General features: G+C 55.2%; 2 protein-coding genes across 3 annotated transcripts in view; one reads left to right on the top strand and one right to left on the bottom strand.

Annotated features, from left to right (window-relative positions):
- The first annotated feature begins 5808 nt into the window (after nucleotides 1-5808).
- On the top strand, nucleotides 5809-20374 carry GAREM2 (GRB2 associated regulator of MAPK1 subtype 2). 2 transcript variants are annotated; one of them, XM_059893437.1, is made up of 6 exons: nucleotides 5809-6001; nucleotides 9023-9163; nucleotides 14351-14481; nucleotides 15201-16256; nucleotides 17231-17400; nucleotides 17929-20374. In XM_059893437.1, exons 1-6 carry the CDS (start codon nucleotides 5890-5892, stop codon nucleotides 18956-18958), a joined length of 2640 nt encoding a protein of 879 aa, XP_059749420.1. In that variant the 5' UTR covers nucleotides 5809-5889; the 3' UTR covers nucleotides 18959-20374. The 2 variants fall into 2 exon arrangements, with proteins under 2 accessions (XP_059749420.1, XP_059749421.1); XM_059893438.1 differs by lacking the exon at nucleotides 5809-6001 and having other exon boundaries at nucleotides 9144-9165.
- Nucleotides 20375-21654: 1280 nt separating this feature from the next.
- Nucleotides 21655-23198, bottom strand: part of HADHA (hydroxyacyl-CoA dehydrogenase trifunctional multienzyme complex subunit alpha) — a 48314-nt gene continuing 46770 nt past the window's right edge. The window contains exons 18-20 of the mRNA XM_059893439.1: nucleotides 22972-23086; nucleotides 22271-22416; nucleotides 21655-22183 (exon numbers count right to left, since the gene is read on the bottom strand). Coding sequence (XP_059749422.1) covers nucleotides 22038-22183; nucleotides 22271-22416; nucleotides 22972-23086 — 407 coding nt within the window. The 3' untranslated portion in view covers nucleotides 21655-22037. The remainder of the gene's footprint in view (nucleotides 22184-22270; nucleotides 22417-22971; nucleotides 23087-23198) is intronic.

Raw genomic sequence — 23198 nt, 5'->3', positions numbered from 1 at the left:
GAATATGCAGTTGATTTTTATATATTGACCTTCAACCTTATTAAATTCATCTGTTTCATTGCAAAATGGGTTTATTCAGGAATTGGCAAGAATTGCAATTTGGGGGACTTCCCTGGTGGTGCAGCAGTTAAGAATCTGCCTGCCATTGCAGGGGACATGGGTTCGATCCCTGGTCTGGGAAGATCCCACATGCTGCAGAGCAACTAAGCCCGTGCGCCACAACGACTGAGCCTGTGCTCTAGAGCCAGAGAGCCACAACTACTGAAGCCCGTGCGCCTAGAGCCCATGCTCTGCAACAAGAGCAGCCACTGCAATGAGAAGCCTGCACACCGCAGTGAAGAATAGTCCCCGCTCGCGGCAACGAAAGAAAGCCCATGCGCGGCAATGAAGACCCAACACAGCCAAAAATAAAATAAATAAATAAATAAATTTATAAAAGAAAAAAAAGAATTGCAATTTGGGACATGCAATCTACAGGGAACCACAGGCAAGTCTGGAGAACAAAGGAGAGAAAACTCTTTTATAGAGGAGAAGGGGGAGTTGGGAGGAGCTATTATAAATAAAGAGTCCATTGGAGGAAACTGGGAATTCAGAGTATAGTGGCTTTTCATTAGCTGAGTTGTGACAGTCTCTCAATGGCTAGGCTATTTCCTGGCAGGGAGAAATTCTTCCTGCTGCTAGGTAGTAAAGTGGTAACCTTCTTCCCATTAGAGATACAAAGGTACAGTCTCTTCCTGCTGGGTCTGCAGTTGACAGTGGGATGGTAGGGCGTGAGAGTTTACCCCTCTGGCCTCCCGACTCCATTTTAAATGAGGTTTCTGTTTATTAACTTTCATAGCACAATTTTTAATGAGTGTGTAGTACTCCATGTTATATTTGCCTTAGAAATGCCTAATGAAAGTACAGCTTCCCTCAGCTCCCCAGTCCAGAGATGAGATGAGATACAAGTAATAAAATTTATGACTACCATTTATTAAAATGTGTATCTGAAACTGTGCCAAGTGCTTTATGTACATCTTACATGAAGTGGGTACTATTTTTATCCCCATTTAACAATGAGAGACAATGGTGTACTGGTAAATGTTTTATAACCACTCTCTAGGCAAAAAAAAACCCTGATTCATAGCATTTGCCAATTTCCATGGTGTAAATAATCCCACTATGGCCAATTTCAAGCTATCAACATGACATTACCAAACACAGAGTTGGGAAGAGATGAACAGTAGCACACCATTATATAGTTTTGCCACCATACAGAAACAATAGACAAAAATAACCTTTAGAGCATAGAAAATAGTAAAATGTAATAAAATGAGGAAGTAATGAGTTTTAATTATTTATTATGGTTGTTTAATATACGTTGTTTATTTGTAACTTTTAATAATTTAATTTTTGATAATAGCTGTGTTTAATTACCCACTTGTGAAATTCCTGAAATTTTGACAGTTGGCTCTTGCCACCACTGAAAAGAGATTAAGTCACTTGTACCGCCATTGGACTTCAAACGTCATCCTCTCAGCTCTAGGACCATTTTGCCTTATCTGTTGATGCCTGCTGTAAGCCAGATACATATTAGTCCCTGTGGAGAATCACATGTGAATAGATAAAATGCAGGAGGTGTATTTAATAGTACAACGCAATACATTCTATGGAGTGGTGTGGTGTGCACACTGAGAAAAATGAGTCAGTCCTATCTTGGGAAATTAGGTGTTTTTAAAGGGAAGGTGACACTTAGGCAACTATCAACAATGGCTGCTGACATCACGAAACAGAGACAACCTGACACTGTGTGCCTCCTGACAGAAGGACCACCACCTCCTATAACATAGTAATGCCAAGAAAGCAAAACTCAAACCATCTGAATTTGATTTACTACCTACAGTCTACTACCAATTTAGAGAAAATCAAAAGACAAAGTAACAAATGAAATTACCCTACAGGGACTGAATCAACAAAATCTAGACTGTGAGAAACACTACAGGACAAATAGTCCAATTTCTTCTACAAAAAAATTGCAAGGAAAAAATGTATGGATCTTACTGGGAACTTGATTTAAATAAATTGTAAATAAATTCTCCAACAAGACAGTTGGGAAAATACGAACACTGACTACATATATTTTATGATACTAAGAAAATATTGTTAGTTTGTTAGTTGTGTAATATCACTGCAGTTAAATTTTGTAAAAAAAAAAAAAAGTTTCCTATCTTTAGAGATACATATTGAAATATTTATAGAGGAAATGATATCTAAGAGCTTTTCAAAGTTCTATGAGGACATGTATGCTCAATTGATCTTTAACAAGGGTGCCAAGACAATTAAATGGGAGAAAGAATAACCTTTTCAACAAATGGCATTGGGACACCTGGATATCCATATGCAAAAGAATGAAGTTGGACTCCTACCTCGCACTGTACACAAGAATTAACTCAAAGTAGATCATAGACCTAAATGTAAGAGCTAAAACTATAAAATTCTTAGAAGAAAATACAGGAGTAAATCTCTTCTCTGTGGCCTTGAGTTAGACAATGTTTTCTTAGATATGACACCAAAAGCACAAGCAACAAAAGAAAAAAATAGATAAATTGGACTTCATCAAAAGCAAAGACTTTTGTGATGCAAACAATATCATCAAGTGAAAAGACAACCCATCAAATGGGAGAAAATATTCACAAATCATATCTCTGAAAAAGGACTTATATCCAGAATATAAAAAGAATGTTTGCAACTCAACAACAAAAAGACAAATAAAGGCAAAGGATTTGAATAGTCATTTCTCCAAAGAAAATACAAATATCCAATAAGCACATGAAAAGTTACCCAGAACCATTAGTCATTAAAGAAAATATAAATCAAAACCACAATGAAATACCACTTCATATCCACTAGAATGGCTAGACTTAAAAAGACAGACAATACACTTTGGCAAGGATGCGGAGAAATTGGAACTCTCATATTGGGTTGGCTAAAAAGTTCGTTCGGGTTTTTCCGTAAGATGTTAATGGAAAAATCCAAACGAACTTTTTGGCCAACCCAATATATTTCTGGTGGCAATGTTAAAGGGTGCAGTCATTTTGAAAAACAGTTTGGCGGTTCCTCAAAATGTTAAACATAGAGTTACCATCTGACTCAGCAATTCCACCACAAGGAAGAGAAGTGAAAACATATGTCCACACAAAAACTTGTACACAAACGTTCATAGCAGCATTATTCATGAGGCCAAAAAGGTGGAAATAACCCAAATGTCCATCAGCTTACTAATGAATAAATAAAATGTGGTTATCCGTACACTGGAATATTATTCAGCCATAAAAATAATGAAGTACTGATACATGCTGCAACATGGGTGAATCTTGAAACTTCTGCTAAGTGAGAGAAGCCAGTCACAGAAGACCACACATTTTATTATTTGTATGAAAATGTATGGAATCAACAAATTTATAGAGACAGGAAGTAGACTGGCGATTGTTTACAGATAGGAGGAGGGCTGGGGAAAGGACTGACTGCTAATGGATAGGGGTTTCTTTTAAGGAAAGATGAACATGTTTGAAAATTAGATCGTGGTGATGGTTGCACAATATGGTGAGTATACTAAAAACACCGAAATTGTACATTTTAAATGGATGGATTGTAAAGTATGTGAATTATAACTCAATAAAGCTGTTTTAAAAAAAATTCTATAAGGAGGGGAAATAAACAGAAATAAGATCAGCCGTGGGCTGGTAAGTGTTGAAGCTGGGAGATGAGTACAGGGGGATTCATAATACTATTATCTCTAGTTTACATTTAGAATTTTCTGAAAGAAAAATTGGTTACAACATTTCCTAGAATTTTCAGAGGTGCTTATCCAAATGTTCTCTGGCCTCCCCCAGTTCATGGGCTCAGAGAAGGCCATCCGTCCTTCTAGGTGGGGTGGAGTGGGTTTGTTTTACATATAACCTGAGCTGCTGCTGGCCACTTCCACCATCTTTCTACTCCATGGACCACTCTGGCCTCTCTGTTAAGCACCCTCCTCCCTCGGGCTGCTTCCTGTGCTCTCCGTGCTGCCAGCTGTCTTCCAGCAATCTCAGCCCAAGGAAAGATCTAAGCGGTTCTGACTCAAAGTGAAGCTGACTTCCTTCCTACATGGCTCTTGAGCCCTGAACAAATCAAGGGATGTATGTATGTGCACATAGAGGTCTCTGGAGATTTGCCACCAGTTAAAAAGCCCTAGAAAGGCTCTGGAACATTCTACAACAATTAGGGGGTGGGTCCAACCAGTTAGGTAGCTCTGCTTGATTCCTCACACCTGTGTGGTCCCTGACTCAGCCAAAATCCAGAGTTACACGGGTTTTGGTATGAAATATGAAGTGTGGCCTGGAGGAAAGATCAGAGGAGGAACTGCAGTCCGGCTGGGACAGCAGGGTTGGAGAGGAGGAAGGGCCACACGACAAACGGCAGAAGCAGAATTGCCAGGACTTGGTGACCAGCTGGATGGAAGGATTAAGAAGAGTTCCAGGTTGGGGGACCAGGTGAAAGGTGATGTCCTTAGCTGGGATAGAAAATGAAAGAGGACCGGGTTCAAGTGTGATTGTTGACATGGAATGCCTGTGAATGCCTCGGTGGGGATAGAGGGGCTTAGCTGCAAACTGAGGTCTAGGGCTGAGGTGAACCAGCAATACTGAGAACTAGAAGCTGCAGATGTGGCGTCTACATCCAGGCTCAGAGGCCTCTCTCAGACACAGGGTGACTGAATGGTCTGGTCCTGGTTTACACCCTCTGTCCTGGTTTATGCCTATAAACCTATCCCTGTTAGCACCTCCTGCACTCTCAAAGGTGTCCCAGTTTGGATGACAAACTGCCTTCCAGTCACAGCTCTGCTTCTTTCCTGCTGTGTGACCTTGGAGCAAAGCATTTCTGCTCTTGGAGTCTCCGTTTCTTTCCTCTGCAAAAGATGGAGATTGAACAGTGATCTGAAATGTCTCTTCCTCTGAGAAGTTGTGTTCATCTTATCTGGTGCCGTTCCTCTTGGGGTTCAGGTCACCTGATGTGGGGTGTCAGTCACCTCCGCTTGTGTGTGTGTGTTGAGGGGGGATCTCTCTGGGGTACCGAGGCTGAGGACGAGAGTCCATGGAGCCCTTTCAGCACCAGCTTACGTCTATGCTGGAGCTATCTGGCTCACGGACTGGTGACAATCGGTAAGAAGGCGCCCGGAACTTGGAAAGTGGGGGCGGAGGGGGCGGTATTAGGCTTCGGCGACAAGCTGGGAAGGCGGTGGGATCTGCAGTTAAACCTAGCTTCAAATCAAGCTGCTACTTGACCTCTCTGAGTCTGTTTGCTCATCAGTAAGATGGGGTTAATTAAGCGGCCTCGCCAGGATGTGTGAAGCTGGAGGTGATATACGTCCTAAAGGCAGCAACCGCTGCTGGGATCGCGGCGGCAGAAGCTTTGGGAAGTGAAGCAGGACCCCCGAGCGGGACTGGAGGCGATTCCCGGAGGCCGGGGCACCAGCGGGCGAGGAAAGGGGGATCCGAACACGCTCGGCGGGGAAGGGGAGGCCGACCCCCACCGCCCGGGGATGCCGCTTCGCGTCCACGTTTTCCCTCCTGGCGCCCGCCGGGGGTCCCGGTCCCCGGCTGTCACCTGGACGCTCGGGGATGGGGCGGGCGAGCCGGGCGGGCGGGGAGGCGGGCCTTGGCGGCGGCTGCGGGCGCGGGCCGGGGGGTGGGGCGAGGGGCGGGGGGCGGCGCCCCGCTGGGAGGCCGGCCACGTGACGCCCGCAGCACCGGCCGGGCCGCCAGGCGGGGAGCGCCGCGGCGGCCCCAGGAGGTGGCGGCGGGCGCGGAAGCCCGGGCCGCGCGGGACTGGCCGTCGGGGCCCCGGGACGGCGGCCCCGGGGACGCCCATGCCATGGAGAAGTTGGCGGCCGGGCTGGCGGGCCTGCGCTGGAGCATGGGCGCCTTCCCGCTCGACCTCATCGTCAGCCGCTGCCGCTTGCCCACGCTTGCCTGCCTCGGGCCAGGTACTGGGGGTGTTGGGAAGGGCGACTGGGGGGCCACGGGGCCATCGGGGACTCTCCCGGGGCCGTGAGGATGCGGCCCCTGCCCTCCCGCTCCTCGGCGCGGGCCCCGCGCTGCTCCCGGAGCGCCTCCCCGGGGAGCCGGGGCCCACGAACCGAAGGGCCGCCTCCTTCTGGGCCCCACGGACGGGCACAGGGACAGAAACCTGGGACAGGGACTGGGGCCGGGCCCGGGACAGAGTTCTCCGACCCAGCTGGAGCCCGGAGCGCGGCGGAGCCGCCAAGTCCGCCCCGTCGGTGCACCCCCTTCCCTCGCCGCCCTCAGACCCCCGCCCGGGCCGCGCCCCCCTTCCATGCTTTTGTCTCCGGCCTCTCACCTCGATCCTCCCGTATCCCTTGGGCCTCGGACTCTGTCTGCCCACCGCCACCGCCCCCCAGCCCCGCTCTGTCCCTCTTGGGACCCTTCTCGCACCCTCCTTTCGCGGCCTGGGGAGCAGCCTCCGGTCCCCGGGGGCCGGCAGACTACCTCTGGGCCTGAGTGAGCGAGTCCTCCCGGCGGGCGGGCCCCCGAGCCCCCGGACCTCCCCACATCTTGCCCCACTTCTCCTTGGGGCCCGGGGGCCCGGGCTGCTCTGCTGATGCTTGCGGGCCCGAGAGGGGCGCCCGTAGGCTGCGCCGAGCAAGTGGACCGTTTGGGGGAAGAGGGGCTGCTTGGCTGGGGGAGGGGCAGGAGCCGGGGCTGGCAGCCAGGCCGGGGGTTTTGTGTGTGAGAAGAATAGGGGTTTGGCCCGCGTTGGCACACTCGCTTCCCTGAATGCTAATGGAGCCCGCGGCCACAGGCTCCTCTCCTCTCCTCTCCGCGGGGCCAGCGGCCTCTCCTCCGACCCGCGGCGGCGAGGAGTGGGCACAGTGAGCGTCACCGTGTCCCAGGAGCGGGCTCGGTGAGAGCGTCTATGCCTGGGCCGTCGGGCAGGGTTGCCCGGCAGTCCAACGTCTTGTTTTCCGGATCGTCGGCGTGTGATGCCGAGACCGCCCATGTCAACAGCAAGGCTGTGTGTGTCTGCGTGTGAATGGAATATGCTGGCCCTAGGTTGTGCCTGGCCACTTCCCACACATCCTCTTTGGCATCTGCCCCCCGCCCCCGGGGGGGTCCTTTTTGAGCTCCTCAATCTGGCAGGCCTCCTTTGGGCTCCCTTGACACCTCTGGCACCCTTATCTTGTCTCCTATTGTAACCCGTTGTAATGGTCAGTTTATTGTCCTTCTACTGGGCTGCAGGCTCCTTGAGGTAGGGCATCCTGCCTAACAAAGATTATGGAAGGAGTAAATGAATGAGGGAATGAGCAACTGGTGTGATGGCCCAGTTGCTTGGTGCCTGTCTGTGACAATGGTGGCTATGGCTGTGGTCACCTTATGTGATCAAAACTGTGAGTGTGAATATGTGATCAAAAGTACGTCTTGAAGTCTTGAAGGTCCCTGTGTGCCTGTGCATTTGGGAGGGGCCCCTTAGTGGGACCATGGGACTGAGTTGTGTCATTGGGGTGGTAAGCAAGCCCCTATCACTGTGGGCCAGGTGGCTGTGCTGGCTCAACTATTGGTGACCATGAACCATGGTTGTTGGTGTGTGTCCTGTGTGACTGTGGCCTGCATCCCTTGGAAGGGCAGCCTGGGGCTTAGGAGAGCTCTAAGAGGAGGTTACAGAGTAGGAAAGCCTCCTCTGCCTCAGGTGAGGAATTGAGGAGAAAGGCTCACCCCTCCCCGCTCCATACACAGGGTGGAAGCCAGGCCCTTCCTGCAGGTCCTGAACACATCCTCCCCTCCCCCGACCAAATGCACACACTTCAGGGAGTCCCCAGCCATCAGAGTAAACCATTTCCCATTTGGTTGGGTGGCAGAAATTTATTAAGTTGCATCTGAGGGGGCTGGGAAGGAGGCATCCCTCACCGCCACCCTGCTCACCAGCTGCAACCAGGAGACGGCTCAAAGGCCTCCTGGAAGCTGGGCCAGCCCTTCTGCTCTCCTGGAAACCGGTGCTGGGGTTGGAGCCTCTGGGGCCCAGGCCCCTCCCGACGGCTTGGCCCCCATGCAGCTTCCCCCAGGACTAGCCCCCATCACTCTTCTAAATCCACCCCCTTCCTCTGGCCTTCATCACTGTGTTCCGAAGACTGGGGGGGATGAAGGGCTGAGGGAGGGAGAGACAAGAAGCAGCTTCTCTGAGGTGGGATCAGGGGGTATCTGAGACTTTCTCCTCTCTCCTTTGAGGTCCCTTGTGTGCAGGAGACTGTCTGTGGCAGTGGGTGAAAAGAGAGCCCAAAGAGAGCCAGGAATCAGCTCCTGTAAGCCCTGCCGTTCTCCTGACCCGAGTGACCCATAGCGCTGGGGTTCACCATGGACGGCCCCTTCTCGGCCCTCTCTGTGCCCCACCGAGGCCCTCCTTTCCTGGCCGAGGAGCCGACTCGGGGGCTGCGAATTCTGCTGGTCTCAGTTCAGGTGGTTCTGAGGCCCAGCTCAAGTGTCTGCTGCTCTGCACTGTCTCCCATCCTCCCTCCTGCCCCACACTCCCCCTCGGCTAGTTTACTGCCCCTTCTGTGAGAACTCAGACAGCCTCCATTCAGCGCCTCAAACTTGGCCTGTATTCTCTGTTCACATCTCTTCCCACCTCCCCCTGGGCCTAAGGGCTCCTGGAGGGCAGAGGCTGGGCTCATCCGCTGGGAGCCCCTGGCTCCAGCACAGGGCCTGGGACAGCAGGCAGTCCAGTCGCATGATGAATGCAGGACGGAGGCTGGGCTGGTTGCTGGGGCCCCATTGGGAGCCTGAGCCCTGAGAGAGGGGGCCTGATTCAGCCCCAAGGTCACAGCTGGCAGCCGGCCTGTCCCTTGAGCGTTGCTGGTCTGACAGGGGTCATGGGGAGCTGTCCCCGGTGGAGTCTCGCTGAGGAGGTGAGGGGATCACCCTGCCTATTCTTTCTGCCCCTCCTAACGTTCTCTTTTCTGTCCTTCCTCCTCTATCCTCCTTTCCCCTCTCAGGGGAGTATGCTGAGGGCGTCAGTGAGCGAGACATCCTGCTCATTCACTCCTGCCGCCAGTGGACAACGGTGACAGCCCACACCCTGGAGGAGGGTCACTATGTCATCGGGCCCAAGATTGACATCCCCCTGCAGTACCCAGGTGTGCCCAGCCAGGGACAGATGGCGCAGAGCCGGTGGGAGGTGTAGGCAGGGGGGTAGGGGTGGGGAGGTCTTGGAGGAAACTGTTGGTGACTGGCTTTTCCTTAGAGCCACAGGAGTGAGCAAGGTCACGGCTGGCAGGGTGGTGATTAGGGTTAGGGTTAGAGTTAGGGCCCAGTGGTTTTCATACTGTTTTGTGGAGCCCTGGGTTTCTGGTTGCAAACCTTTGATTCCCATTTTATTTTAAAATAGATTTGAAACTAATGTTAAAAAAAAAGTACCCACACCCTCAAACTGCTACAAATCAAACCTTAACCCCGACTAGAGACCTTCGGTATGTACCATTACATACAGGTGGTACCTCTGCCTCATTAACACTTTTTGCAGACCCTCAAAGAGAATATCTCCTGCTAGGATCCTCTCAGTACTGTGCAACCAAAAGACTTCAAAAACAAAGGGATGCTCAGGCTGATTATGTGGCTGCATCTGCCTGCTCTAATCCTGTTTTTCCCAATTTTTGTGTTAAACTTATTGTTTTCACTGATTGACTTAAGTGAATGTTAAAATTTTAGGCTTTTAAATAAGATTCTGCAATGAATTTCTACTTTTATCTGTTATATATATGATGCTGATGTCCTAAAGATTTTGTTTGAAGAAAGGATTCTGCTGCTAAAAAAAGAAAGTACAGCCCTTTCGTTTTGCACACAATGAAACAGAGGGCCTAAGAAGGGAAGTGACTTGCCCAGGGTCACACAGTTGGTAAGCAGCAGAGCAAGGGCTAGCACCCGGGTATCTTGACTCCTGGGCTCTTGCTTGCTGCCACATCAGGAATGCAGGGTTGTTGTCCCCTGTGTGGGAGGGATGGAAGTCTGGTGGCCCCATCCCAGAGATGCCCCCATGTGAGCCCAGGATCCCACAGCTCCTGCATGTTAAACACGTGCTGCGTTTCAGACACTGGGCAGAGCGTTGTTGTCATTGCATCCTCACAGCAACCCTGTGAGGAAGTTTCATCAAGCTCCAGGAGTTAGTAGTCAGCCCAGTTCTGTGTTTAACTGCTGCCCACCCCCCAGCAAAGGTTGGAATCCTTTGAGCTGGGAAGGCTCACCGTCCCTTCCTCACAGGTACGCTGTTCCCCTTCTGGCGCTGCCTGGGTCTCCCCGGAGCCAGTGGGACAGGACTAAACCCTTTACGGGGCTTCTGCCCCTTACGGCGCCCCGTGCCCCTCGTACTCCTGTAGCCCCACAGCCCATTTTAAACATGAGGAAACTGTCTTAAGTGTCTTTCTGACCTGGCCTGGAGCCCTTGGGGAGGCCTGCCCAAGCTAGAAACTTCCCAGCCTGGGTATCTGGCCTTGGTCCAGGGAGAGGTCCCAGGTCTTCTTCTTGGGATAAAAAAGGCAAAGATTGGGGGACTTCCCTGGCGGTCCAGTGGTGAAGACGGCGCTTGCACTGCTGGGGGCACAGGTTCGATGCAAACAAAACAAAACAAAACAAAGATTGGAAAAAGCCTTCACTGACAGAAATATGACTTACTGTGCCATTTCGGTTGTGTCATTAAAAATCCGGGAAACCAAGGTACAGAGCCTTCTGGGGAACTCTGTGTCCACGGGGCTCCTGGCCTTTTCCCCCCATCTCTTTCGGCGCCCTTGTGTACGGCGGGTGACAGCTGGCCTGCCGAGGTGTCGCATCCCCAGCTCCATCTTTCCGGTGGGCCGCTCGGGCCCCGCCTGGATGGGGGCTGGGTGGCCGAGGCCCCCCTAGGAGGGGGAGGGGCTGGGCCGCCAGCGGGTTAATGAGGAAGCTCTGAGTGCACAGCTCAGCGCTGGTTCCTCCTAATGAATTAATAATTGCGCGGGCCGGCGGGCGGGGCGGACCGCGGAGAGAGCCGCGGGAGGCGGGGGAGGGAGAGGGGAGGAGGGCTCAGGGCGATGCCCTGCAGCGAGGGGCGTGGGGGCCGCTGCTGGAGAGCCGGGTCTCCAGGCCAAGGCCCACCGCCCGGGGAGGCGGGGAGACCGGACTCCTCCGGGACAACCCCCCACCCCCACCCCGCCAGCTCCCCGCCTTGCCCTCTGCGCGGTGCCTCTCCCCGCGCGGGCCGCGGACCCAGCACCGGGCAGACGCGTCCCTTGAGCCAAGTAGTATGCTTCCACTTTACAGATGGGAAAACAGAAGCCCATGGGCATTAAGTAATTTGCTCAAGGCCACACAGGTGGTAGGTGGCAGAGCTGGGATTCAGCCAGGTCTGTCCGACTCCCAAGTCTGTGCATTTACCCACCATTCTTTATGGAGCGTCTGTTATGGGTCAGGTGCTGGCAGGGAGGGGTGACAAACAAGACCCTGCTTCAGGCTGGAAGGGACGGTCGGGGCCGCATATACGTGCTCTGGGAGTCACGGACAGGGAGGAGGGGCAGGCCAGGGTGGGGCAGGTCCCTACAGCCGCAGGGGACCTCGGGTCTTATGTAGGGGGAGGCAGGAGAGGAAGCTGCCCCCAGTGGGGCTGCAGAGGGAGGAAAAGGCTTCCAGCGGCCAGAGCATCACCCCCCGGGAGGTCTACCTTCCTTCCTCCCGGCAGTGATGACCGGTTCTGGGCTCAGGCTGCGGCGGAGGGGGTGGTGCCGGCTGCCATGGTTACATCGATCTTCCCTGCCACATCCTCCCCCCCCTCCCCGGCTCCAGCCCTGACTTGGCTCCAGCTCTCCCCACAGGGGGCAGTGGGCACTTCTCCCTGCCTGGCTGCTTGGGGTTGGGGGGTTTGTGTGTGGATATGGGGGAGGTGACTGGGTGAGGGATGGGGGCTACTTTTCTTGGATGGTAGCAGACCTGTGACTCCTGCTTTCTGACCTGCAGATCACTGTTCTTTGCTCGGTCCCCTCCCCAGTTTATCCCTGCTGCCCTCTAGGGCTGTGGCTCATCCGAGGCCTCTTCCTACCAGGGTCTCAGAGTGGTTGGGGAAGGATGGGGGATGGGACGTGGGGTATGTTCCCTCCAGCTTTCTCCTGGGCATTTCCCCCTCTCTTTCTTGGCTCTCACTTTTCCTGCTCATAGATGTTGATGCTTCAGTCTCTGCCCCTGGCCCTCTGCTCTTCATACTCTGCATTAGGGAGTGGGTGTCTCAATCCGGGTTTCTGGTTGGGCTTTGGGGGCTCCAAGAACCGCCCCCCTGTACTGTATACAAAATGCTTTTTTGTGTGTTCCTGCTAGGGGTACACTGTGGGATTTCTCTGGGAAGAGGGTCCCCAAAGGGTCAAGATCCTCTGTTCTTCCTCTTTCCTGAGCTATCTTGCCTGCCCCACAGCTGACGCTGCCTCCCGTGGGCTGGTGACCTTCTGTCTGTTACTTCTGACTAGGCATCCTCAAGCCCTGCACCCACACGCTCTCCTGCCCTAGGAACACCCCCTGCAGGGCCTCACTTGGCCTCCCCAGTTCGGCTGGTGCTCCACAACTCATTCCTTCCAGGGTCTCAGTTTTGGTTAACAGCTCTGCTGTCTCCATTTCTGGCCAGGCTGGTGACCCGAGTCCCTTCCTCCACCACCTACTCATCAGTCACCACAGTCTGATGAGGCTCCCTACCTCAAAAGTACCTCTTGGTCTGCTCATTTTTGCTATTCCCTCAGTTGCTGCCCTGGCTCTTTTCCAGAACTCGTTACTGAGTTATTTACCTGAATGGTGTCCCTGTTATCTTTATAGAGTTCAACTTTGATCTTGGTCTTTCCTTGCTCAGAACACTCCAGGGGGTTTCATTCTTACGGAATAAAATCCTACCATATGGCATTCAGAGCCTTTCATAACCCAGTTGCTGTCTGCTTCACCCCTGTCATCACCCCCCTCAAGTCCTACTCTCCAGGCACTCACCACTTTGGGCAGGCAGTCTGCTTCCGTGACTCTGTGTCTTTGCTCATGCTATTTCTTCCATGTGGTATGTCCATTCTGTAAAACTCTTTTCATTCTTATGATCCCCTCAGACTGCCAGGCAGATTTCCCCCAACTCAGTGGTCTTCTCACTCTTTTGTCATGAGTCTGGTGTAGCATTTGTTACATCCTGCCATCACACACTATATCTGGATTTCCTTGTGGGCAGACTGTCTTACCCAGATTTGCACCCCCTGTCGGGGCAAGGCTAGTGTCTGGCACGTAGTGGGTGCTCCACGAATGTTTGTGGAATGAACAAATGAATGGGCTATGACTGCAGCAACCACCGGCAACACTACAGATGCTAGAGTCGCCTTGCCTTCTCTCAGCTTATACGGGACTCTCTTCCTTCTGTGTGAGGGCTAAGAAGAGGCCATCTGTCCAGATGCCAGCGTGGCTCACAGCCTGTCTTTGTGCTCACATAGGTGGGCACATAAAAGGTGTGTGGCCAGTGAGGTTAGACAGTTTACACAGAGGGGTGTCAGCTTTACGGATTATCATCATTCTTTAAAGTCTGTGTCTGCTGGGGGCATCTGCTGAGCCAGCCAAAACATAGGCCTGGACGGCAGGTTGGGAAGACCTCATCTGAGGGAGGAGGCTTTGCTGGGCTCAGATCAGAGGCCTCTGGGACAGTGGGGCTGGATGTTGGATCAGAGGAGGATTTGGGAACAGATCTAGGAGTCAGAGTTGCTCTTCCTGGACCTCCAAAGACTGGGGCTGGGCCCCTGGTCTGCCCATTGCATCAGTGTGGGTTAGCAATCCAACGCAGATACATAGAATGCCAGATCCAGGCGGGGCCCAAGAGCATCTGCTCCAGCTTCCTCAGCTGAGGACTCAAAGCCACAGAGAAAGGAAGGGATTTGTCTAGGGTCATAGCAAATCAGAGTGGGGCTGGGACCAAGCTAGGAATCAGCACCCCCAGTGCCACACTAACGCTTGGTCCGAGGATAGCTCTGTGTCCAAGTGTTTGGGTGCCAGTTTGCACTTGGGTTTCTCTGGGCAGGCAACTGCTAGCCTTATCACACACCCACAAGCTGCCCACTGGGTGAGGGCTGGGCTCTAGTTGCTAGGAATCTCTGCTCACCTCCCTGCTGAGGCTTGAATCAGCTGACCAGCTCCTTCCACTAGTGCAAACCTGCCCTTCTGACCACCTGAGTTACAGAGAGGCTGGCTGAGATGAGGGGAACAAGAAGTGGAGACAATGAGGTCTCTCCGGAAGCAGGCTAGGCTGCCAGCAAGCAGGCCCACCCTAGCAGCAGCCTGCATCCCCTCCTGTGCAGGGAAGTTCAAGCTCCTGGAGCAGGCCCGGGATGTTCGGGAGCCAGTGAGGTACTTCAGCAGCGTGGAGGAGGTGGCCAGCGTCTTCCCTGATCGCATCTTTGTGATGGAAGCCATCACCTTCAGTGTCAAGGTTAGTCCTTTCTGCACCAGGCACGGTGCCCCCAGGTTTCCATTATCCTCGGGGGCAAGCCTGACCCTGGTTGGAGGGTGGCCTTTGAGCTCTAAGAGGTAAAAGTGTCACAGTGTGGCTTCTGGCAGCCCCTTGAAAGCCTCTGGCTAGGTGTATGAACTTCCTGGAGCTTCCTGCAAAAGGTGGGGACGCAGGAGGTGTGTGTGGAGGGTCACGCCCTGACTGCGAAGTCTTTCCGGGCAGCCATCCTCTCAGCCACTGGTGGTGGTAGCATAGCTGTGTGGTACATAGTGCACATGGTCCCCCACTTATGTACAGGTGGTTCTTGCCTGTTTATAAACCCTCTGCTTATCCATCAATTCATTTCTCTTCAGAGCAGTCTTGTTGAATAGGTGGAGGATTGTTATCGCCCTAATTGTAAAAAATGATAACAAAAGTTGCCATATGCTTAGTATTTTCAAAGTATTTCATTGTACATATAGTCTATTTAATCCTTACAGCAATTCTTCCAAGTAAGAGTAACTAAGGTCCCCGAGAGGTAACTCACTGAAGGCTGCACAGCCACCACGTGGCCTCTCCAGAATGAACTGTCCTCAGTCCACTGCTCTTGATCTGGTCTTAGCCCTGGGAAAGCCCCAAGAGGAGCGCTGTCCTCCTGGGTCCCGGCCCGGTGGCTTTCCCGGGGCCCTAAGGCCTCCCTCCGTTTCTGGGATCCCCAGGTGGTGTCAGGCGAGTTTAGCGAGGACAGCGAGGTGTACAACTTCACGCTGCACGCCGGCGACGAGCTCACTCTCATGGGCCAGGCGGAGATCCTGTGCGCCAAGACCACCAAGGAGCGCTCACGCTTCACCACCCTGCTGCGCAAGCTGGGCCGGGCCGGGGCGCTGGCCGGGGTGGGCGGCGGCGGCGGCGGCCCGGGGGGCACGGGGGCCGCGGGTGGCAGCGGGGGCGCCAGGCCCATCAAAGGCAAGATGCCCTGCCTCATCTGCATGAACCACCGCACCAATGAGAGCCTGAGCCTGCCCTTCCAGTGCCAGGGCCGCTTCAGCACGCGCAGCCCGCTGGAGCTGCAGATGCAGGAGGGCGAGCACACGGTGCGCGCCATCATCGAGCGCGTGCGGCTCCCGGTGAACGTGCTGGTGCCCAGCCGACCGCCGCGCAACCCCTACGACCTGCACCCGGTGCGGGAGGGCCACTGCTACAAGCTGGTCAGCATCATCTCCAAGACGGTGGTGCTGGGACTGGCGCTGCGCCGCGAGGGCCCGGCGCCGCTGCACTTCCTGCTGCTCACCGACACGCCGCGCTTCGCGCTACCGCAGGGCCTGCTGGCCGGGGACCCGCGTGTCGAGCGCCTGGTGCGCGACAGCGCCTCCTACTGCCGCGAGCGCTTCGACCCAGACGAGTACTCGACCGCCGTGCGCGAAGCGCCCGCCGAGCTGGCCGAAGACTGCGCCAGCCCGCGCCGCGCGCGCCTCTGCCTGCCCGCGCCCCCGCGCGCCCTCGGGCCCGCCCGCGCCCCCGCCTCCGGCCCCGGCCCGCCCGGCGACGGCGACCAGGAGTACGTGAGTCCCGACTGGGCCGGCGCGCCCGAGCCCGCCGCGCTGCCCGCCGAGATCCCCTACGAGGAGCTGTGGACGCACCAGGCGGCCGAGGGCCTCGCCGAGGGCAGGACCCGGCCGCTCCCGGGGCCCGACCTCATCTCCTTCGGGGCCGCTGGGCCGCCCCGCCTGGAGCCCGAGGCGGCCCCGCCTCCCCTGCCTCCCAAATCCGAGGCGGTGAGTGGACGCGGTGGAGGCGAGGAGGGGGGGAGGCCGGGCTCTGAGCTCTGTGGGCCCCATCCTCCAGGGAGGTGGCCAGCCAGGGGTCAGGGTTTGGGCTTGAAAAGCTCGTTTTCCTGGGCCCCAGTCTTGGCATCTCGGTCTCCAGCCGCCGGAGTGTATGACAGAGGGTGGCCGAGGTGGGGAAAGGGGAGAAAACAAGGAGGAAAGAAACGCGGGAGCATTTGTAGGAAGGGATACCAGGGACGGTGGCATTGGGGGTTGTGGGGACAAAGATGCCAGCAGGTCCCCAGCCTCAGAGAATTGGGGATGAGCCTAGAACAGTGTTACCCAGAAGGTTCCACAGAACAAGGAGTCCTTTAAGTTGTCCAGTGTAAAGAAGGTTCTATGGTGAAGTAAGTTTAGAAGATGTAGTCTGTGATGCCCAGCCTCCCCCCTCCTCACTTTGGAGCCGCAGAGTATTGGTATAATAAGGGCTCTGAGAGGTCCTGCACGAAGGAAGCCCGTTTATCTGTGTTTAACACAGAATTTTCCAACCGAGCTTGTGCACAGACTATGGACAACACCTATGAACATCCCATGGAGTCCACTTTTGAGTGTCTGACCTATAAGGCAGGGATCCAGATAGCAGATACTTTTCCTTCCCTTTCTTCTCATTACACCTTTTTCTTCTTATTTCTCTCCTTTTCCTTGAGGAGGGAATATGTCTACTTAACTGATTGTTTTTATCTACTTCTCTATTTTTTCTTACATTCAAGATGGATTTCCAAGGCCACAGGAGACAGTGTATGTGTTGTCGGCTCTCGATGAATGAAACGGGCTGGAGAGACGAGAAGGGGTGGGTGGGTGGGTGAGCAGCTGGGGTGTAAGGCGAGGCAGGCTCTTGGCAAAGTGGGGCAGTGTCAGTCCCAGACGCCGCCCTGGCCCAGCTGCCTGGGGACCGGGGTGGCGTCATGGCCCTGTGCTTGCAGGTGAAAGAGGAGTGCCGCCTGCTCAATGCCCCTCCTGTGCCCCCCCGAGGTGGCAGTGCCAATGGCCGGCTCTCGGGCAGTCCCCCGGTGCCCCCACGCTTCCCCAGGCTGCAGCCTCTCCACTCCCCCAGCTCCAGCCTCTCCTACTACTCCTCTGGCCTCCAGGATGGGTGAGCCCCTTCCTTCTCTTGGTCCTGGGCCTCCTCAGGTGGACTGAAGCAGGGGAGGGTGGGGAGGGGAGCCAGTGCTGAGGAAGAGGAAGACTTCAGGCCCGGGGTTCAGAGGTTCAGAGGTTCTGAGCAGTACCTGAGGGAGGGGGCCCTGGGGTCCGGGGTCCGGGGCTTCCTGCTTCAGTTCGCTTGTCTCCTAAATGATGACAACTGGCTGGGAGTGTTGCTCTGTTTCCCTCCAGAGTGGGATCTGCCACAGGGTGGAGTGCTCCTTGCTATTGAAAATTTTCTATGTAATTCAGTTTAGTTTAATTTTTCCTGGGGAGGGGGGTGCCGGGAGAAAGAATAGGGCAATCTCAGAGGGCCTCAGGCCTCGGGGGCTGGGGTGCGGGCCAGCGCTGCTGAGATCGGAGCAGCGGCCTCTGTGACCTGGTGGAGCAGTGGTTTGCTGTGTCGTGTGTGTGGCCCTGTCGCGTTTCCCTCTTGCTGTGCTTACCCTTCCATCTGTGTCTGTCTCTTTGCCCACAGGGCGGGCTCCCGCAGTGGCAGTGGCTCTCCGTCACCGGATACCTACTCCCTCTATTGCTACCCATGCACCTGGGGAGACTGCAAGGTGGGCGAGTCCCCCAGCCGCCCACCCCCGGGACCCCTGCCCTCGACTACGCAGCCCAGCCAGGCCTCCCGGGCCCTTGTAGAGCCCCTGAGCAGTGGAGCTCCCTCTCTCTGGGGGGCCGACACCCCTGTCAAGACCTACCACAGCTGCCCGCCTCCATTCAAGCCCTCCCACCCCCAGAAACGCTTCGCTCCCCTTGGAGCTCTGAACCCCTTTTCTGGGCCTGCCTACCCCACAGGCCCTTCAGCCGCCTCCCCTTCTGGGCCCACAGCCAGCTCAGGTCCCCTGGCTACCTCCAGCCCCGCTCGTTCCCCGGGCCCGGGCCCTCCAGGCCAGGCCTATTCGGCCGCTGCCTCCTCCTCCTGTCCCACCTCCTCCTCCCCTTCCTCTGAGTGCCAGACACCCGCCCTGGAGCCCTCTGATCCCTTTGAGCTGGGCCGGGGCAGCTCTCCAGAGCCAGAGCTGCTGCGCTGTCAGGAGCTCAGAGCTGTGAGGGCTCCTGGGCCTGGGCCTGGCCTTCTGCCACTTGGACCCCCCAAGGCCTTTGAGCCTGAAGGTTTGGTGCTGCGGCAGGTCCCTGCCCCCCTGTCCCCCGTGGCCCTGCAGGGGCCCGAAGCAGGCAGAGCACGACTTCTTCTCACCCAGGGGCGCCTAGAAGGGCCTCCGGCCAGTCCCCGGGATGGGGCCACAGGCTGGGGCGGCCGGGATGCCTCCTCCTGGCAGCCCCCCGCTGACCTGTCTGCACTCTCCCTGGAGGAGGTCTCGCGAAGTCTGCGTTTCATCGGGCTCTCGGAGGACGTGGTGAGCTTCTTTGCCCGAGAGCGCATTGATGGCAGCATCTTCGTGCAGCTCAGTGAGGACATCTTGGCAGATGACTTTCACCTCACCAAGCTGCAGGTCAAGAAGATCATGCAGTTCATCAAAGGCTGGCGGCCCAAGATCTGACTTCCCTGCTCGGGGCTGCACAACTGGAATTTTGGCCCGGAGGCCCTGGGGGGCCAGCCCTGGGTCTGCAGGGTGACGGCACTCCCAGAGGCGGGGCCTGCCTGCAGGAAGAACCTATGCCAAGACTGAGGCTGCTAAGCAGCCACGGAGAGTGAGTCCAGGGGAGACACACTTGGAAACGGGGTCCTCTGGGCCAGAGCCCTGCATGCATCTTGGCTTTCAGTGTGCAGAGTACGCGGGGAAGGGGCTGGAGGCACCGGTGCACACCCGGGCCTGGTGACACATTGCTGCGATTCCCACGGGGGTTCAAAAGCGGGCCTTCATGGTGACCTAACAGCCGCCTCCGTCTTGCTGCAGAGCTCCACTGACAGATCGCACTTCATAGCTTGTAGCTGCAGGCTGGAGACAAGGGAAGATGGTCCATGATCTAAGCACAAATTCCCCAAGTGCCCGCTCTCCTCTGTGCTCTGTGGGCTTTTGGCCTAGCTGCCCCAGAGTCGGGGTGCCGATTTCTGTATCTCGGGGATGCCCTCCTTTCCCCTCTGCTCCGCCGTGTGTTGGGTCCCTGGCCCCGAGCACAGGTGTATCAAGTACAAGCCTGTGCCACCACACCTCAGAGGCTCCACCTGTGGGTTCTGGTTCTTGGGTGATGGCTTTGGAAGAGCACAGCTCTGCTCTTGACCTGCTTATCTAGTTACGGAGGCAGATGCTGCCCCATGTCTCCAGCGCACTGGCTTCTGCCGCGAGCTCACCGCAACTAGCCCTCCATCCTGCCTGTTGGGTCCAGCCCACGAAGACTCTGACTCTGTGGAAGAGCAGGTGGATTGAGGGCAGCTGCTCCCTGATTCTTGAGGCAAGTGGCCTTCCATCGCTCCCATCCGTCTCCTGCCCCATCACTTGACCCTGGCAAACACATGGTGTCCTTTCCTGGTTTTCTGTCACTGGCACAAGTGGGATGGGGAGGAAAGAGAAAGCACGATGGCTTGGGAAAACCTGCATTTTTCCTCGGAGCTCAGTCCTCTCGCACTTGTTCACCTGCTTCAAAGCAGGTCCTTGTGCCCTGTATCTTGAGCACGGTGATCTGCCAGCACCCAGAGAAGGTTGGCTGTCGTGTCCAACCACCACCCCCCACCCCGTGCTCTTCCCCATCTCACCTACCAGAAGCACACTAATTCTCCTAGTGTCAGGCCCAGGGGTATCTGCCTTACCGAGATATTTATCTCCTCTGTTTTTCTATCTTGAGAGGAGCGAAGCCGTGCTGTTGCTCGTGCCCCAAGCAGGCTGCCCCAGCGCTGAGGGAAGGGGAGTCAGGAAGTAGAGCACAGAAACTGGGATGCTGAGACGTTGGGTTTCCTTGCCGATCACTCAGTGAATCCTCAAGGGCTAGTGAAATAAATGCTAGACCACTGAAGAGTAGTGCAGGTGCAATCCTGGGCGTCAACTGTGTTCTTTCAGAGGGCCGTGGGGACCGACTGGCACAATGTAAGTGCCTGCGGGCAGGAGAGGACTTCGGAAACGGTGTGTGTACACGGCCCACTTGTTCCTCAGAGGCAGCTGGGGGAGTGGCCCTCGTTCCCTTCTGAAAACCCCTCGCCAGCCCCTCAACTACAAGAACCCTCAATTCCCACTAATGTTTCAACATAACTCACACCTACCTAGTGCTGCTAAGTGGAAAGGTCATACTTCAAAGCTCCAAGCCACTACCCAGGTTTAACTTCCTGCCCTGTCCAAATACCTGCCTTGAGGCTGCTCAGACCCCCCCACCCCACCCCCCAGAAGCCTGTTAATGGCCTTGGTGTAGAGGATCAGTTCTCTACCTTCTATGGGTCACCTGAAAACTCCCAACTCGGAGATGCCTTGGTTTTCGAGTCTGGCTTCCTAGCAACCAGCTGTGAGGAGAACTGGAGCTGAGCTTCCCGCCTGCCAGTCGCCAGAGCAGAGCTACCCAGGGGGGCATGTGAAGCACTCGCGGCTGGAGCAGAGGCAGGAGGGACTGGTGGCATCTCAAAGATGAGACCGCGCAGCGTGATGGGACTTGAATTACGATTCCGCATGCACACGGAGTGGATCCTTCTGCCAGACCCAGTGAGGGGCCCGAAGCTGGTTACCTGGACTGGGCAATGCTTCTGCCAGAACACAAGTGTAGGAACTTCCCACACCAGAGGGCGGGGGGACGGGAAGAGCGGAGGCTCTAGCAGAGGGGAGGCGGCGGTGGGTCACACGGGATGCCTGTGATCGCTGTGCAGGTGTCGTCCACCTTCTGTGCCCTGGGGCAGCCAAGACGTGCAGGACACACTGGCCAGGAAAACGTCACCTCCTCTGCTTAATGCCAACGTTCCACAAACATCCTGAGGTGCGCACATGAATGAGTCACACCAAGGAAAGAACTGAGTAAAACTGTGCAACGGAAAGGAGTCTTTTATATGCTGGCCCTCCACACCTCTCCCACTGTTCTGCTTAGCCAGGGCCTCTTCCCCACTGTAAGCAGAAGCCCAGCCAAAGCATTTAAATACAGTTGGTTTAAAAGGCTTTAGGCTCATAAAATCCCACTTTCCATCAACGCAGTTTCTCTCTTAAGGTGCTGCCCCAGTACATTCCTACCCCGAAGCACAGGGCTTTATTCCAGCTCACCCCTTGAAGGAAAGGGGGTTAAACCACAAGGGCAAAGACAGAAGAGAAAGCAGTAGGCAGGCAGAGAAGCTGATAGTGTTTGGTTTTTACTGTTAAGTATTTGGCTGGGTGCAGAACTGCCCTCACCACCATTGGCCACCACTGGTCTCCTGGGAGGAACAGGCAGCAAGGATGGCTCCAGGGACGCTGCTACTCTGGGCCTCGGGGCTTACGAATTCGTGAGCACAGAGGGTTCCGCCTTCCAACACGAAGTACAAACTACTTCACAGCCAGACTTCCCTGGGAGGGAGAGATGCCCACAGCTGAAGGCACTTTAATCAAGGCACACACCCAATGCCAGAATTTGTTTTCCTTCTGGTTACTCTGATAAACCTAGACGCCACTCTGTCGAGAACCAGCGCTGCCGCGGCTGGCGTTAGTGGGTGAGCGAGCAGGGTTCAGGGCCTGCTCACTGGTAGAACTTCTTGTTAGGGCGGCTGGCATGGTCCATAAGCAGCTGGCACGGGGTGAACTGTTTTCCATAGGCAGCCTCGTACTTCCGGAGCCGGTCCACTATCTTCTGAGCGCCATACAGATCCACAAAGCGGAAGGGCCCTAAAAGGAGAAATAGGACATTGTTGAAGGAGAAGTGAAACGAGCTCCGGGATGAAGCGAGCTGCCTTCCTGACTCGCAAGACCGACCTCCAAGACAGGGGGGGAAGCCAAGCCCGAAGACCGCGCCGATGTCTCCCTCTGTAGGCGTGGCCAAGACCCCTTCCTGCAGGCACAGGACAGCCTCGTTCACAAATCTGGTCACCAGGCGGTACTGGATGTCTTCGTCCGAGGAGCTGCCAACAGGGAGAGACATTCAGGGAGGCGGAGGGTAAAAGGGGAGGACGCAGGCGCCCCAGTGCAGAACGGGAGTGAGGGCTGGTGCTGCCGGAGCTCCGGGCCAGCCCTAGTGAACCTCCAACTCTAGAGAAGGTGCTGCCCTTGGAAAAAGACAGCAGAGGGCTACTTGTCCTAATTAACCCGAAACCGGGCACCGAGAACAGGGTCTGGCAGGGTAGACGGTACCTCTTGACATCAGCAGCTGCTGATTACAAATGATAATAAACAGTGTGGAGGTGAGCAGGCCTAGGAGAACCGTCTTTCTAGTTGCTCTCTGGGACCCTCAGAGGGAAGGCTTCCCAAGGGGTCTTCCCAAGGCTGGGCTGCAGTACTTATCCTGAGGCCTGGTAGAGGACGAGGTGGAATGTGGAAGGGCAAAAAGTGTTAAGCATCAGGAATGTTCTCTCTGGTCACGTATGGTGATCATAACAAAAATGATGGTAGAGGGTCCAAGAAGCTTTGGGCTGGTGAGAAACACGCTTCTGCACCAATAGCCCCTCAAATGAACTTACACATCAGGCTGAGAAGGCATCTTCAGACCTGCCAAAACACTGTGTATGTCAGAGTTCAAATTCTTATTCTTCACACCCTCCTGGTAGATGTAAAAGCCCTTCCCGGATTTGCGACCTAAAAGAAGCAAGAAAAGGGAACGTTAACAAATTCTCAGAGCCCGGGCCTGAGAGTTCTCTTCTCTGCTAGTCTGTTATAAAGCTCTAGCCTCTTTTCCGTATTGCTGAAT

Source organism: Balaenoptera ricei, chromosome 13, assembly GCF_028023285.1.
Source record: "Balaenoptera ricei isolate mBalRic1 chromosome 13, mBalRic1.hap2, whole genome shotgun sequence".
NCBI lineage: Eukaryota > Metazoa > Chordata > Mammalia > Artiodactyla > Balaenopteridae > Balaenoptera > Balaenoptera ricei.
The sequence above is the reverse complement of the archived record's forward strand: the minus strand, read 5'-3'. Positions and strand labels throughout refer to the sequence as shown.

What these genes read in the sequence shown, in the direction of transcription:
- GAREM2 (XM_059893437.1), top strand. Translation starts at nt 5,890, where the DNA reads ATGGAGAAGTTGGCGGCCGGGCTGGCGGGCCTGCGCTGGAGCATGGGC. An exon ending in CCATCACCTTCAGTGTCAAG is followed by an intron (nt 14,482 to 15,200) that starts GTTAGTCCTTTC and finishes TGGGATCCCCAG; the next exon opens with GTGGTGTCAGGCGAGTTTAG. An exon ending in TCCTCTGGCCTCCAGGATGG is followed by an intron (nt 17,401 to 17,928) that starts GTGAGCCCCTTC and finishes CTTTGCCCACAG; the next exon opens with GGCGGGCTCCCGCAGTGGCA.